The following is a 17088-nucleotide window of genomic DNA, read 5'->3' as shown; positions in this document are numbered from 1 at the left end:
AGAGATCTTAACCGGAGTCTGTCTTGGAGAGGAGAGGCATGGCAACTGCCTGAGGCGTCTGCCTGACTCTGCTTTCTTTCTCCCACAATTCTGTTCTGTCTCCTCTGCCTACCTAATTTTCTTTCCTATCAAAGGGCCAAAGCAGTTTCTTTATTAACAAATAAAAGTAACTTATAGACAGATGACTCTCCTCCATCAATCAAGAAAGACAACAGTTGAACATAAGTGTAGTTTTTAGAGGATTTTTGATTGATTAGATTCTACTGTGATAGTGTGTCACCTGAAAACTATAAAGTGTAAATGTAAGCAAACCATAGCCATTTATTACTGATCAAATGATATTTTAGATGAAAAACCTTTTCCTGATAATTTCTTCCATAAGCAATGCTACCTGACCAAACTCTAAGCAAGCAACTTATAAAATCATGATTTGTTGCATTAAGAAATGTATTTGGTTATAAATATATCAGATTACTAAACACAACAATCTGTGATGCATTTCTGTCTAATTTTAAATTTTCATATAGAAAAATATTAAATACCTTTTCTACTTTATTTTTTCATGTTTGGTAAAAATATAAGATTTTAATCAAATATTACTTAGTCAATTAACAAAATTTATTGAGTACCTTACTATGCCTTGGACATGGTGTAAGATGCTGGACCACTGTAATCCTAGTTGCTATCACAAAAGCATAGAAAAAATAGTACAGTAAGATTGCTTCCTCTTCAAGATAGTTTTAAAATTGAACTGTCCCCAAACTCTTATCAGCATTCCATGGTTTCATTATAACTGATACTCAGGGGCAGACTAGAGCACTGTACATTCCAAAGGAAAAGAAATTTAAGCTTATTAAAATGTAATTAATTAGGGCTGAGGATGTAGCTCAGAACTCAAGTTAATGAAGTCATTTTATTGTATTTATTGTACAATTGTATCATACCAGCAAATTTGAGAAATTTTGTAAAGAATTTAACTAAGTAATTTTTATTAATAAGATTTCTGCTTCTATATTTTAAAACAATCTCATAGTCTATGATTAGCACAATTGTTTTACTAAAAGAAACAATGTTGTCTACTTCATGTTAAAACTGTGTGATGTGTTTTAGTACTTATATTTTCTGTCATGAACATAAGACTCAGAGATTTATTAGTGGGCAGTTAAGCACAGTAAGTGAACTCTAAAACCTATAGAAAACACTTTCACACTTTACCCTTAATGACATCAGGGGTGAAGAAGACAAAGAGACTCATCTACTCAAGAGAAGAAAACTGTAGTTTCCAAATATCCAAAGTGTCTGGATGTATGGTTTTTTACCTTTAATTTGCTTTTATTTTGTTTTGGTTTGTTTTGATTTTGACAATAATTAGGTACTCTCAAAAACACCTCAAAATTTAGCTAAATATTTGTTTGCTTTTAGGAACTCTCAGAAAATGAAGTGTTTGAATCTCACTTCTCTGTGCACTTTCTTTTGGAGGATAATGTTGAATAATGTTGAAATGCTTTAATATTAATATACTTAAGTTTTTATTTCTGAATAGCTATTGGGAATTAAGAATTCTGGCTCTTAAAGCAGGCTCACTGACATGTTTTTATTTTCCTTCTTTGTTGGCTTAATTCTAAGTCATATCAACAAATCTTTTATGTCCTCACTTAAAAAAACATTGGGAATTTTGTACTTCTGAAAACTTTTCTTCATAGCTGCTCTTTGCAGGAGCAAGTTTAGTCAGGTTTTAAGCACTACAGTTCCAGAGACCTCCTAGGAGAAGGAGGTTCTATAGCAAGTGCACGGGGGCTCTTCGTCTCCCTCTGGAAGACGGACTTGTTAAGGCTACCTTTCTGTTCTTAGAAGGCTTACTCTTATAAAAGTGATTATAAGCAACAAGATGTACAGGAAACAGTCATTGCTATTTCTTTGAAAATTATGAGTGAGTAAACATTAACTCTGCTTTTGCTTTAAATGAAAACAATATCGAATTTCCACAGAATTTGTTTTAGTCATTGCTGACTGAACTTTGCCATCCAGTTCCCTCTTATGTAACTGCACTATGCACAGCACTTACTGGTTTATGACTATGGTGCTTTAAGACTGCCCCTGAAGCGTCAACATAAACTTCCAGAAGTTCTCCTTGCCTGAGAACATGTTTGAGCCACTCAGTGAGGGCTGTATTATCTCAGGGAGATGTTTGGTCTCCCTAAACTGTCTTTCCCCAAATCTCTGTGTTGCATTTCCCCTTCTTCTGAAACAATTGTCATCCATTGTGTCTCTTCTTTTCCTTGTATTCAATTTTGCTTTCAGTAGTTATGCTTTTCATGTTGTCATTTATGTGGGCCATTAAAAAAAGTCACAAAACAAATTCTATTCTCACCCTTTATATTAACTGTCCAAGACTTTTGTAACTAAGCAGGGACATTGCAGCTCATGAGCGGAAAGCATAGCCTCACTGTCTTGGAGGCGAATATCCAAGTCAATATGTGAGCAGGGCCACACTTCTTTGAGGGACTGTTTACTCCCAGCTGTTCGTCAACTGTGGTGTTTATTACAGGTATCACATGACATTCTCCCTGTGTGTGTCTCTCTGTTTAAATTTCTCTTTCATCAAAATATAGAAAAAGAAAACCATTTAGGCTATGATTTAGTAGCAGTAGACATTGCAGGGAAGTTATTATATTTTAGAGTCTTTGCTATTTTCCTTTTTTGATTTCAAACCACTTGTATTCAAAAAGTACATTTTCTTTTTAGAATTTGGAGATCTGTTGCAGTATCTCCTCACATGAATTCCATGGGAAGTCGGGCTCTGACCAGTGAGCCGGTGTCAGCTACTTATCCTGCCTGCTCCAACACATATCTTTTTTGTAGCTTTTTATTGCCATGAGTCAGCTGAATGGTTATAGTGTGCTGTTTCCTTTCTACCGTCTTTACAGAAGCTACCTTCACTAAAGTTATTCTGTACTCTTGCCAAAATAATCATTGTTCCCCTTATGTGTTCATGTATTGTCCATGAATATAGTGGCTAGCCTCTTTAAATCTTGTGTGTTCATGTATTATTGTCCATGAATATAAAGGCTAGCCTCTTTAAATCTTGTGTGTTCATGTACTGTTCATGAATATAGAGGCTAGTCTTTTTAAATCTTGTGTGTTCATGTATTGTCCATGAATATAGAGGCTAGCCTCTTTAAATCTTGTGTGTTCATGTATTGTCCATGAATATAAAGGCCAGCCTTTTTAAATCTTATGTGTTCATGTATTGTCCATGAATATAGAGGCCAGCCTCTTTAAATCTTGTGTGTTCATGTATTGTCCATGAATATAGAGGCTAGTCTCTTTAAATCTTGTGTGTTCATGTACTGTCCATGAATATAGTGGTCAGCCTCTTTAAATCTTGAGTGTTCATGAATATAGAGGCTAGTCTCTTTAAATCTTGTGTGTTCATGTATTGTCCATGAATATAGAGGCTAGCCTCTTTAAATCTTATGTGTTCATGCATTGTTCATGAATATAAAGGCCAGCCTCTTTAAATCTTATGTGTTCGTGTATTGTCCATGAATATAGAGACTAGTCTCTTTTAATCCTTATGAAAGAGGACTTTTTGCTTATTTTGAGAGCAAAATTTGGGACACTTACTCTGCTTTGAGTTTGTTCTTTGTGCTGCAAACATGCAGACAAGTAATTTGAAGTTAAGATTCACTAGGACCAGTACTGTAATTACTGCCTTTTCCATGTTCCCTTCTACAGGGCTCCCTCAACTTCTTTATGCTCTGTTGTTCCCAAATTAGTCTCCCACTTGATTCCATTCTTCCTTCTCCCAATATTCCTCAATAACCTTTCTCTATTTCTTGAAGTATCTGATTTTAGAACAAATGTGTAGGTTTAAATTATAGCTTTTTGGCACCCAAGATACAATGGTAAGATCTCTTCTGGGCATAGAATGTTAAGTGGTGACACATTAATTGAACAAAAGGCAAGCTTCTTAAGGGACATGTATTCCACCAATGAGGAAACTAAGGCCCAGAGCAGTGATGTCATCTCCCTGAAGAGCCCTGAGGATGTGAGCAGGAGCAACATTCTTCTCTTTAGAAATAAATGTTTGGAAGAATAAGTAGTGACAGGGCTTCCATTTGGGTGTCCAGCCAAGGAAATGCCCTGCAAAAACAGTCTCTCATTTATTGAAGAAGTGTTTGATATCCCATTTACAAAACCTGATAATCAGTAATCAAGCCTAGTTAGGTTGAGAAATATCTCACATAATGACATCAAAAGTCACTCTGACCCCATATCTCTCTGCCCATGAAGTGTTAGTATTTTCATGAACATTTTAGAGATACATTTGAAAAGATGTTTTCCATGAACATGTTCAAATATGCAAAAAGACTCCAAACAGCTCGTATAAAATCTGAATATGGAGTGTGCAGTATAAAAAGGTATAAAAAAACTCATTCATTTGTAAGGTAACTATTAAAGTTAATAAAGGACATCTTCTCCAGGGCCTAGCAACATAAGGATAGTAATCCCTTAGCAGAAAAACTTATCTTTGAAACAAATGTAAACCATCAAAGAAAACCACAACCAACCAAAGCATAGAGTTGTGGAACCTAGTTCAAAATGACCCCTATCAAACACATCTCTGATACCTAAGACTCAGGGATCATTGCAGAAGGGTCAGAAAGGTTGTAAGAGCCAGAGGATTGGGAAGTTTTCTGTGAGAGTATCTTCTAGGAATGTTGGAAACCACCCCCAGGTAGTCTCACCAACATAGCTGCCTGAACATGACATGAACAAGGATGAAACTAACAGACAACCAAAATTGACAGGAGGAGCTCATGAGGCTTTAACCCTAGACAAAGAACTGCAGGCAACTAAGGAGTGCTGAGAGTTGGAGAAATGGTCTTCCCCAGGGAAGAGCCCCCAGCTGATTATCCAATGCAAAATAGTAAGCCTTGAAAACATACAGAGAAGTTAACATTATAGAGACTGAGGTTATATTTATGTATTTAAGAATACTTAGACACATATATGCATGAAATCTCTCTCTCTCTCCAACACACACACACATACACACACACACACACACACACACACACACAATTAAAGAAAAGAGGCCATGCGTTTGAGGGAGAATGGAGGAACATGGGAGGGTATGAGGGACGGTAAAGGAAGGGGAAAATAGTCTAGCTTTTTATTATCTCAAAAAGTAAAAATTATTTTTAAAAATTTAATTAAATAGCAACTAAGGAGATGGCTCAGTAGTTAAGAACATGTACTTTTCTTTTTATAGAGAATCCATGATTAGTTCCCAGTGCCCAAGTTCCATAGCTCAAACACCAGTAATAAAATATCTAGATGACTAAACCACTCTTCTCTCCTTCACAGAGACAGTACTCATATGCTTCAATGCACATACACACATGCACACATACACACGTATACATGTATGCACACACATAATTTAAAATAACTTTTAAATGAGATTAGTAAAAGAGAAAATGAGTGCTCGTGTGTTTTGTGAGGAAAGCAGCATCATTTCTGTTAGAAGGGTCAGCATGTGTGTCTCAGATTGACTAGTTTGTCACATTGAGCAAATCTAAATCCAGGGAGAGTCTGCGCAGCTGGAATGTCAGTCCTGTTTATAGCTTACTTTTCTTGAAAGCAAAATAATGAAAATAAAAGACATAAGTGACACAGAGGTATTCTCGTTACCCAAAGGCATAATATTAGAATTCATCAGGACAACGTATCTCAGGATGGAGCATTACACAGTGCATATAGCAATTACCATGTCTCTCCTGAAAACAATAAACATTATAGGAATTCAAATCAGATTACGCTAATTAGGTCAGTGTTTATTATAGATGTTTAGCTTCCCACGAAATAAGGATCATTTCGAACATCTCTTCCATGCGGTTAGCACGCTTCTACTTCTTCATCTCTTCCACACAGTTAGCACGCTTCTATTTCTTCCCAGTGATTTTCTCTGAACAGGCATTAAGATTCTGATAAGAGAATTAACTGCAGAAACCATATTACAAAAGCACTGTAGTGGATTAAATATGTTTTAATGGAAGGAACAGGGATATGCCAAGACAGACGTAAACATCGAGGAAAGATTTATGACAGGTGAAGAAAAGTGTGTAGACAAAGCAGAACAGTCAGGGTGGCATCAGGGAGTGCCTCATGGTCAGGTCAAGCCGAAGTGTGAAAGACTGTAACAAAGGGGAAGAGGCGTTATCAACCGTGTAAAACAAGAGTGGGACCCTGTGCTCCAGCACTTACGTCGTGAACAACTCAAGTATATATTATACTCCCCCCAGAAAAGGTCACAGATCATTTCCATTTTAGATATAAAAAGACAACTCTTGGAATATTTATGAATTTCCATTTAAGGTTTTAAAGGAAAATCTTGTAAGTCAAATCAAGGACTATTACTTTTCTTTCCTGTATCATTAGTAAATACATGTAGATGTTTTAATATTTGGATATGGTTAAAATATATATGATGGTTTTTGATTGGAATGTACATTGAACATAGCAATAAAGGTTTGAGATCTATTTGGCTACAAAGTTAGAGCACATAGTTAAAAAACCTTGAATATAATGAACTTCCTGGCAGCATAAATTGTATCAAGAATCAGTGAAAGAAAAATTAAGGATAAAATCCAGGAGTTTCTCTGAGGCCCTCAGTGGCTGTGAATCATCTTCAAGAGAAGGATTTGTTCTATTATCAGGAAGATACTTTACACCAGGCCACACAATGCACTAGGCACTTTCTGCAAGCAATCGTTGGACCCGATCATCCAGCTGCAAATCCCTGGAATAAACTCTGTAGGAAAGGAAAGGCTAGAGCATGTCGTGTCTTGATTGAGTTCCCCTGCCTAGTTTCTGCAGCACAAAGCAGTCATCTTAGGCTAGCATTATCTTTTCCTGACTGTGGCCTGCGCAGATAAGCATGTCTCGCCTCTGTGCTGAGAATATAGAACAGACTCTGTACATGGCTCACTGAAGCACACAAGCCATGCCTTTCTCTTCACTCTTGCAGGATCTGGGTCTCATTTGGAAGGATTAGGATTTGCACAGGTAACCCAATCAGGGTAACAAAACCCAAGGGCCACTTGCACATAGCAGAGAGAAGACTGGATTGTGTTTCCTCAGTCATATGCTACATCTACACAGACTGGTTTTGCTTTTAGTTTAAAAATCTGAATATAGACTGAGGGGGTATATCCTGACACTGTTTGGTATTTTAAGGAATGTAACTAGTAACTGTTATTAACTACAGTGAGAGTATAGATGTGTCTGCACTCTATGGCAGAGTGTACTTTACTGGTACATATTAGAGGACAATATACAGTGTGCCTCTGCTTTACTGTGTCAGTACCAGCTGGCTTGTTTCCTTTAAGCCTCTAACTAACCATTCTCAATAATCTATGAGCAGAGTATGTTCCATCTATATAAAAGCCGAAACTATTTGAAATCCTGTAACATTCAATCTCTTTGTGTCATAATTCCATATTTAAAGAGGGAGTGTGGATAACAGATAAGCATTTCAAATTAAAGTATCAGTCCTGGCAAGATGCCTGTCGTGAACAAAACTGCTCTGGTAATGTTTGCTAAGCTTGTCTTTTGATGTGAGCTAACCCAGGTTTCAGACCATCTCGATCACTTCCCCTCAGGGTGATATACCTAGGGTTAATGCTCTCTTCCTCATACACCGCGCTCAGAGACTCTTCCTGGCAATTTGCTAAATCTTAAACATAACCTTACTGCCCCACCATGGTAATTTCCCTGCAGAGTTCCTTGTTCAGCCATCTCTTGCCCTGCCTCCCACTGCTTGCCTGTGGTCTCAGGAGGGGAGTAATTTCTGCAACATTTTTGTTTCTTTTGGTTGCTCTTGTGGATGGCAAAGGCACAAAAATAAGTGGAACAGATCTCTGTTAATTTAGATATTTTTAAAATTTTTATAAGATTCACTGCTGCTATGAAAATGAACACAATGAATTATTGTTGTTCATGTAACATTTATTTTTCTTGAGCCTGTTTCTGTTTTCACATTGGGAAAAAATATCTCCAAAATAAAATAATGGCATCAGATTTTTGGGAAAAAAATTCTTTCTGATGGTTCTATTGACAAAACACTAATACCATTAAGCAGGGTCCATCACCCTATAATTCTTGACAGGCAACGTTACCCTACTGAAAACAAAGCAGAAGCTGGATACATTGCATTGGTGCTCACCTTCACTGCACTATGAGGACATTTCTGAAAGTGACTTTTTAAAAATTATTGTTACATGCTGTTCAAAACAAGAATGTTAGTCCTCTCACCATTCATCCCATTCAGATGAGTGCAGCCTGCTCTCCCCTCCTGGGCTTCAGCAGAGAGAGCTTCAGAGTCCTCATTGCCAAGACGCACAAAGGAATCCCACCAATCATTTCATTGGCTTGTCCTGTCTTAAATGAACCCTGTATTCTGATGCTGATGGCAGTTCTGAAAGCCACTTCCTAGCTGAATGTTTTAGGCACATGAATAGATTTCATATTCTGGATTTTTTCACAAAAATTTAATAAAAATTAACATTCTCTTTAAAATGCCAAGTAATTAGTCCTAAAATCTTGCTAAAGCTACATATTATTGACTAATTGCTTCAGGCCTCGACATGTGCAGTGTTAGCTGACATGTTGATACTCTATATTAGTTCTAAAACAGGATGGATGTTTCTAATGTGAGTAGTCTTCAAATACTCATAGGTAGGAAAATCACACAAAGTGCTTGTAATAAAGACTCAGTTCTTCAAACCCAAGACTGAATTAGGGTCAGGCCCAAGATTTTCAACAATCTTCCTGCTAAAATTTGAGATCTTATTCCTTAAAATCTAAGGGATTATTTCTTTCATCACTTGTGGCTGTTGGCTTTCAAGCTGAGTTACATAATCTCCTTAATCTTTCCTTGTCTTTTCTTTCTCTGCCAAATATAATTCTGATTTAACAAGTACTAATCTGACAGTAATGCTTTATATAGTCAACTACTAGATGGAGCCCGTGACGGGCAACCATGGATCTATTCATTACGCCTTCCTGTTATTCTCCCAATAAGTAGTTTTGGTTAATGATTATTAGCACATCAATAAATATGTACGGTTTAGAGTCACTCTATGTGGAAAATATTAATAAAGGGAAGTAACAAATAAAATTTTTATAATTGTTCAATAGGCATCAATGTCTCTCTAAATTGTACAAATATTCAGAATAAGATGCTCTCTTGATCAGTATATTTAAAAGCACTAATAAATACTTTAAAAAGCATAAGTAAGATCCATGCCAGAGTGAATACTGAATAATATTTATGATTATATAAATTAATAGTAAGTGTTAGAACATGAATGAGGGCCAGTGTGCATATGAATGAATGTTTTGAACAACAGTTTTTCAAGGCAAAAAATAATACCTTAAAAATCTCTGGTCAGTCCCTCTTCAGAACTCTTTGTCTTCTTGTTAGCCTGAAACAGAGGTCACCTTGATTCCCACAGGGTTAACTGTTTTTCGGTTTGTTCATCCTCGTCTTCTGATTCCTGTACTGCTTAGCAAAGCCTTCTCAGTTCTAAGATAACATTTCTTTGTAAAGAAGGCATTTGGTAGATCCTCCGTTGAAAAAATGCTTTTTCTTCCTCATTTAGTTGTGTTCTTATGTGAAAAAAGGAAGATATAATAGGAAGAAAAAGAACAGGTGTCTCTCAGGGCAAGAAATCTTCTCAGCAATGTAAGTTGGTGATGTGCCAAGATGGTGCCCCGTAACACCTTGGCTGTCACTGGGACTTCACCTGCTTCTGGAGAGTATGGAGAAGAAAGCATACTTCAGTACACTGTCATGAACATGTATGCACTCATGTGATAAAGCACATGATCTGATTTCCTGAATCTCTTTATCGACAATGAGCTGAACTGGATTTTGTGTTCTTTTAAACCATTTTAAGCTATAAGACAGCGTCTGACCTAACACTCATTTTGGGAAGACACTAAGATTAAAATCCAGAAATTCGGGGCTCTAGTCACACCTTCCCCATTTAGTAGCTCAACGTTGTGCCTCAATTACACCTCAGTACACAGGAGCTCAGGCTTTGCTGTCTACATAGAGTTTTAGCTGAAGCCAAATGCTACAGTGTGCAGCATACACACACTTTTAAATTGAAGCTCCATACAAATTGACAGCTGTTAATCCACGTTATTTAATAACAAAATTGCCTTCTTACTGGTGTAACATTCGTTTTCGCCCTTTGACATCACTCTTCTGAACAATGCCTCTGTAGCCAAAGTATAGAACCCTCCTGAGGTGCTGCTGTTAGAGACAGTCTCGCCATCAATTGTTTGATCAATCAAGCAACCAAGCAGAATCTCATGACAGGGTAATTCAGTGGTCCCAGGTTAAATCCCCAGCACCACCAAAAGTAACCAACTGGCCTGGCAGTGAACCCTAAAACAAACCGAGGCCAATTCTTAGTCATTGTTTGTGCACTGAAGAGAAATAATCCAGTGTAGAAATCCAGTGTGTGGCACAAATGGAAACAAAGCATCCTCATGCAGTAGGCGGGGTTCTGTGGGGCTTGCGCACACTTTCCAAGACTTTGCCTGTCTTTCAGGACTCATATGAATGCTGCTCTTGAGGCTCACAGGTGAGGTGTGTGATGATGTTAATAAGACAGCATCAGTGTCCAAAATCTGCTGTTGACCAAGTGTCTCCAGATAGCATTGTTTAGAAAGATGTCCAGGGAAATATTGCCAACACTATGACTACTGTCTTTTGAAGCACAAAGTTTCTGTTTTCCTGATAAAAGTACCTTGAAATACATAACTTTAGATGAGCACGTGTACGTTAGCCTTGGCGTTACTATGATGTGGAAAAACGATGGGGGTCAAAATGGGAGGATGAGCGGACAGTCAAGTTCATGAGGTTGATGGAGAAACGGGGATTCTCTAGAATATCAAGATACTGAATCCCAATGGAGTGTGTTTGCTGCTATTGCTCTTTCTCTAGTTCAAGTGTCATTCAGTTTCTAAAAACAATGTGGTATTTGAGTATTTACTAGTTTAAAACAATTTTGATTTTGTTCATTGGACTGAATATTGTGGTTTAGAATTGAGCATATTAGATATTATTAGACTATTCATATACCAGAATGAGGGAAAACTCTAAAACATTCTAATGTAATTACATTTTAACTTAAAAATAATTACAAATATTCATGACACACGTTTCAGGCAGTATCAAGATGTCAGTGAACATATTGTTTAGTTTTGTATTCTCTGGCCCCCTAAATAGCTCTCTAGAAAGTCACTTAATCTTCTAAGATAGTAAGACAGATTTAAAATTTTCTAAGTCTAACTTGCTAAAATCATCTGAAAAAATATTTTAATATAGAAAAACTACTCCTAAAACTTAAAAATTAGAGAAGTATAGTTGTGGTGTCTGATAGTTATTTTAGGCATTTTTTTGAAACAGGCATATCCGTCTTTTAATCTTAGGAGCCTACAAGCTATAGGGCTTGAGTATTCCTTGAACATAACAAATACATCATGAGATAAATACATAATCTATTAATAATTTTATAATTAATACATAATACTCCATAAATTATAATTTTTTTAAACAATAGTTGACTAACTCTATTCTTTGAGAAACTATCCAGGAAAAAGAGCAAGGCCAACTGAGAGCTTGGATCTTACTACACAGTAAGCTAACTGACTTCTTCTTTGCCAAAGTTTCAGACCCAAAGCTTGCGTCTGTCAGACCAGCACAGGAAGTCACACCTGTGGAGAGGAATTGTTAGCATCACCCTCATCGAGGGCCGAGACCTCAAAGCAATGGATTCCAATGGGTTGAGTGACCCCTATGTGAAGTTTCGGCTCGGGCATCAGAAGTACAAGAGCAAGGTACGTCTCTATCCATCTGTGCTCCTGCCACTGGTGGGCAGGTGCTGACTGGATAGCAGCCAGGCTTTAAGAGCTGTGACCATCGGGTCCCTTTGAAATGAGGGCTGTGGAATAGAATGTCGGTCTAGGTGACCTTGAGAGAGCCACTCTGCTCTTCTGTCCCACTGCCTTCATCTGTTACCCAGGAACTAGCTTGCTGCACATTTGTGAGATTTAAGAGGAAAGAGCAACCATATCCCCACCCGGAAATGCTCAGGGCATTGTCCAGCACCAGAACGTCCAGCACCAGTGATACAGACATTATTTTGCAGGCAATGAAATTCTTTCAGATTACTCTGGGTCGTGTTATACAATCTGATTTTGACCAATACAACACTAAAGGCATTTTTAAAATTATTTCTGCAATTTTATTTAATCATATAGCTTTTGAGTTTTATGTCATACTTCAATAAAATGTATTACAATTACATTCATGTCTCTTCTTCCTCCCCTTTCACTTCTGCCAACCATTTTCTTCTTCAAATTGACCCCCAGCCTATTCCTCTCTTCCTTCTTTCATTCGTTCATTCCTTCCTTCCTACCTTCCTTTCTCCCTTCCTTTCTCTCACTCTGCCTCCCTCCCCCCTCCTTCCTTCCTTCCTTCCTTTCTCCCTTCCTTTATCTCTCTCTCTCCCTCCCTCCCTTCCTTTCTCTCCCTCCCTTCCTTCCATCTTTCCTTCCTTTCTCTCTCTCTCCCTCCCTTCCTCCCTCCCTCCCTTCCTTCCTTCCTTTCTCTCTTTCCCTCTCTCCCTCCCTTCCTTCATTCCTTTCTCCCTTCCTTTATCTCTCTCTCCCTCCCTCCCTTCCTTCCTTTCTCCTTTCCTTTCTTTCTCCTTTCCCCTCCCTTCCTTCCTTTCTCTCTCTCCCTCCCTTCCTTCCTTCCTTCCTTCCTTCCTTCCTTTCTCTTTTCCTTTCTCTCTCTTTCCCTCCCTTTCTCCTTCCCTCCCTCCCTCCTTCCCTCCCTTCCTTCTTTTCTCTCTCCCTCCCTTCCTTCTTTCCTCCCTGCCTCACTTGCTTTTTCTCCTTTCTTTTCTTTCATCAGGCCCCATCCAGGCAGCAACAACTGTTAGCATTCAGGACTGCAATGGCCATGTCATATGCAGAAATTTTAAGATATATTTAAGAAACAAAGAGTCAAACCCCTGTTGTTGCTATGAGTCATATGCAATGGCACAAGTTACTTAATCATGTTGTGTGTCAATTTCCCCTTCTGCAGAAATAGAACTGCAATGATGTCTACCTAAGCAAGTTATTAAAGAGATTAAATGAATGTAGACATACAAAAGGCTTAAAATACTGCTGTGATCATAAGTTCCCAGTAAATGCTAAAAGCAGAAGGAAGAAGGTTAGTGTCATAAGTAATAGTTGTAGAGCAACAATTTTTAGTGGTAATATATTAAGTAATGTCAATAGCATGCCATTTATGAAACTAAGAGTAACGGCAAGCACCTACAGATTGTAGCTACATCTTGTTATATCCAACTATAACTGCTTCCAGGTTTTAAGAGCTGGCATTCATAGACACCTTGGGTACTTCCCATCCATCCTGAATTGCATGACAATCACACGCCATTTTTGTAAAAATTCTTTGTCTTTAATGTACTCACTTTTGTGGATTTGGGGTCAAAACCTTATCTAGTTCTCTTCTAGTCCAGAAAGTCTTCATTAGTACTTAAGGTCTTCAAAATATCACAAAACTGATGTATTAACAAGCAGTGCTTATTGCTGGCATGCTATTTGGTGATCTTATGGAGGCCCATATGGAAGATTTAAACATAAATTTTAGGTGGAAGAAAGTTATATGAGAAAGACAATCTGAATATCAAAGGCTAAAAAGTTAGTCTGTTTATGACCTGATGAAAAAGATGAACTATAGCCTGGCAGTTGTGATGCACACCTTTAATCCCAACACTCAGAAGGCAGAGGAAGGCGGATCTCTGAGTTTGGTGTAAGCCTGGTGTCTACAAGAGCTAGTTCCAGGACAAGCTCCAAAGCTACAGAGAAACCCTGTCTTGAAACAAAACAAAACAAAAGAACTATATTCCAAAATGCCATAGAAGTTCATCATTCATGACGAGGACATTTGAATTATCATAGGATCCATCTAGTAACATTAATATTTTTCACCAGGAGATTAAGAACAAATATTAAACAGTTACTATTTAAAAAAAATAGGTATCTATGACCACTTCTGTATTCTCTCATTTAACTTGATTTGCATGTTCTATTTGGCTTAGTTTTATAGTTCTGCTCTTTAGACATAAAATATGAACCCCACTATGGACAGGTGTCTCTTTTGATCTTTCTGTTCATGATCTATTACAGATTAATTTCATATTATGAACTTTAAAGTTGTGATTCATTTGCATTACCTTTACACATTACATACATCATTGCTTTCAAACTCTTTGCATCTGAGGACTCGTCTGTCATACATGAAGAAGAGAAAAGGCCACTGCATACCTACCTGCTTTAAAATGGATTGCAAGAGAGACAAATCTGGGTGTAGTCCAGGCAAATGCTAAGTGGAATTTTACAGCACATTAATATTGGCAACTTGTTTATTGATTTATTGGGTTTATTCTCTGCATATTTAAAATTATGATATTGCAGCCTAGACCTCCTTATTGCTTATGCAACACGAATAACACACACATATGCAGTTTCCATGTATGGGAAGAGGAATGGCACTAAATGCTAAATACTGAAGGCAAAGTCAACTAGGATGCCCCAAATCTACTTGCTTATTCCTTCCGCTTTCACATAGCTCATTGTCTGTTTTCATGTATCTTAGACATTTGTGTGCACAGAGAGGGAAAACGGGAACTCTGGGAATTCTCATCTCTTATTACAAGATAACTGACTATGTGTTCTTTCTTCAATCAGTAACTGTGATAGAATAAATGTTAGTATTTGAATGTGTTATCTCACTGACAGGCTGTCTTTTATACACTTAAGATAGATAATAAGAGAGTGTAAGGGCTTACTTCTGATTTTCTCATTTCTCTGAACACATCCATGAGTCTACTCTCAACAGAGACTAATTAATACACATGAACACCCCGGACAATTTGGCGGAACTACTGACCTTCACACGATTTTCTGCATAATGTCTCAAACTTTTTTAAATATTGAAACTAAAATAATTTTTGCCTTTTCAGATTATGCCCAAAACTTTGAATCCTCAGTGGAGGGAACAGTTTGATTTCCATCTCTATGAGGAAAGAGGAGGGATCATTGACATCACCGCCTGGGACAGAGACGCCGGCAAAAGAGATGATTTCATTGGAAGGTTTGTCCAATCAGTGTTTTATTGACTGTAGAGATGGCAAGCTTTTGTTGAAACAATCTAAACTGTAACACTGGCTGTCAACAGTTTTAAAGAAGGAAACCTTCCAGCAATACAGTACCAGTCAGCACTGACAACTGTAGATTCAAACAATGACCAGTAGGTGGCAGCTTTGCCTAGTGGATGACAGGCTGTTCCAATTTGTATCCAGAAATTTTTTTCCAGATGTCAGAATTATTGTGCCTAAAAGTTATGGGAGTCGAAAAAGAGGACTTTAACCTGATATGGGACACTCAGAGAAGAAAGAACGCACTCGAGGGTAGGAAGTGGTCTGCGATAATGCTTGTTCTCACAGTGATCAGATGTGTTATTTCCCACAACTCTCTACAAGAATCTTATAACCTCTTAGGAGTTAACAAATCAGAAAGGACTTCCAGAATTCTAGAAAAGGAAGAAAATGAGTGAGGCAGATCGTGTTAATCTGCTAATGCAGCAAACTGTGTTCTAAGGCTTGAATGACATTTCTCTGCAAAGCTAAGGTTTAGATCAACTACTTGAATGACAAGGACTGTATCTGATTAAAAAGCCCATTTTTATATTTTTGGCAGATATATATGTCCATTGTATCAAAATGTGTGAAAACTTGCCAGCATAGAAAAAGCACGGTGTATAGAGAGGTTTTTTTTTTTTTTTTAATTCCTTTCAATGTAGTCATGGAATTTACAATCCGAAGAGAACTCATTCCCATCATAAAGGAAATTTCAGTCTAAAATTAAAAACAGAAATCTAAACCAACATTTTAGGCATTTAGTTTTGTTTTTTGTTTTTTTTTAATGATTCTGACACATCTATTTAAGCAGTAGCTTTCAGCATGTGCGTGTGAAACAGGAGACAAGACTGTTTCAGTTAACTATTAGTATCTGGTTTGCAAACAAAGTTGGGAAACACCACTGTGGTCTACAAATTGCACTGTACTCAAACCTTTGGAAAACATGGGCCTTGGTTGCACTTTGCCCCTCAGAAAAATACTATTATCAGAGTTTTGGGAAGTTGTTTTGTTCTTCTTGGTAGCTTAAGACAGGGCATACATCTGCCAGTATCAGGGTCAGTCCACAGTGGCTGTGCATTTGACTGCATCTCCTTCCTCAAGCCATGATTCTCCAGGGAGGTAGAACCTAGCTGTAATGTGGACACTTAACTTCTTTTCATAGTTTAAGCAACAGTGCCTGTCTGAGTAATCAGACCATCCAAGCGGAACCTGCTCCGTTCTTACTTTATATTCAGTCTCCATTGAATGAAGGCGCTGTGCTCTAAATCCTGCTGGCTTCTTCTCCGGCTACTCTCAGTGTGGAATGTCAACATTACTTCTGCCTTTCCTGGTTAATTGCATAATGACAAATATCATTTAAGCATTTCTTCCTGGGGGAAGAATTTCCAACTTTGGATACTGTAAAATGTCACATCCCATTCTGTGCAGCCCCTTTCCTTTCCCTCAGTGTTGGGCAGAGGAGGGCACATCTGCCCCACCCCCACTGTGCTTCTGGGCTTGAGGCATGCTGTGCTTTCTTTACTGTTTATTTTCAATGTTGAGCAACATGTTATTTTGAAAATATGTTTCGCAGATGTAAACTCAATAGTAAGGCTAGTTTGTTCACTATAAAAACTAAGGCTGACCATCAATTAAAGAAATGTGTTCACCTCTGGAATGGTGAAACATAAATATTTTAGCTTTGGAAAATTGCCTTCTTCCATTCTCACTCAGACTCAGGAAGTCAGGATTCTACCCCCAGATATCCACTGCAGGTCTCCCATCAGGCCACCTAGCCTCACTCGCAGCA

The 17088-nt window shown here is 37.8% G+C and overlaps 1 protein-coding gene across 6 annotated transcripts in view; it reads left to right on the top strand.

Annotated features, from left to right (window-relative positions):
- Mctp1 (multiple C2 and transmembrane domain containing 1) overlaps positions 1–17088 on the top strand; it is a 592391-nt gene that overhangs the window by 380327 nt on the left and 194976 nt on the right. For 4 of the 6 annotated variants that reach the window (XM_042054767.1, XM_042054765.1, XM_038323195.1 and 1 more), the window contains 2 exons: positions 11752–11922; positions 15123–15253. In XM_042054767.1, coding sequence (XP_041910701.1) covers positions 11752–11922; positions 15123–15253 — 302 coding nt within the window. Of the gene's footprint in view, positions 1–1422; positions 1486–8343; positions 8411–9814; positions 9829–11749; positions 11923–15122; positions 15254–17088 lie in introns of all 6 variants that reach the window. The other 2 variants (XM_042054766.1, XM_038323193.1) reach the window with 2 other exon arrangements.

This window comes from Arvicola amphibius, chromosome 3 (assembly GCF_903992535.2).
Source record: "Arvicola amphibius chromosome 3, mArvAmp1.2, whole genome shotgun sequence".
In the NCBI taxonomy this organism is placed as follows: Eukaryota; Metazoa; Chordata; class Mammalia; order Rodentia; family Cricetidae; genus Arvicola; species Arvicola amphibius.
The sequence above is the reverse complement of the archived record's forward strand: the minus strand, read 5'-3'. Positions and strand labels throughout refer to the sequence as shown.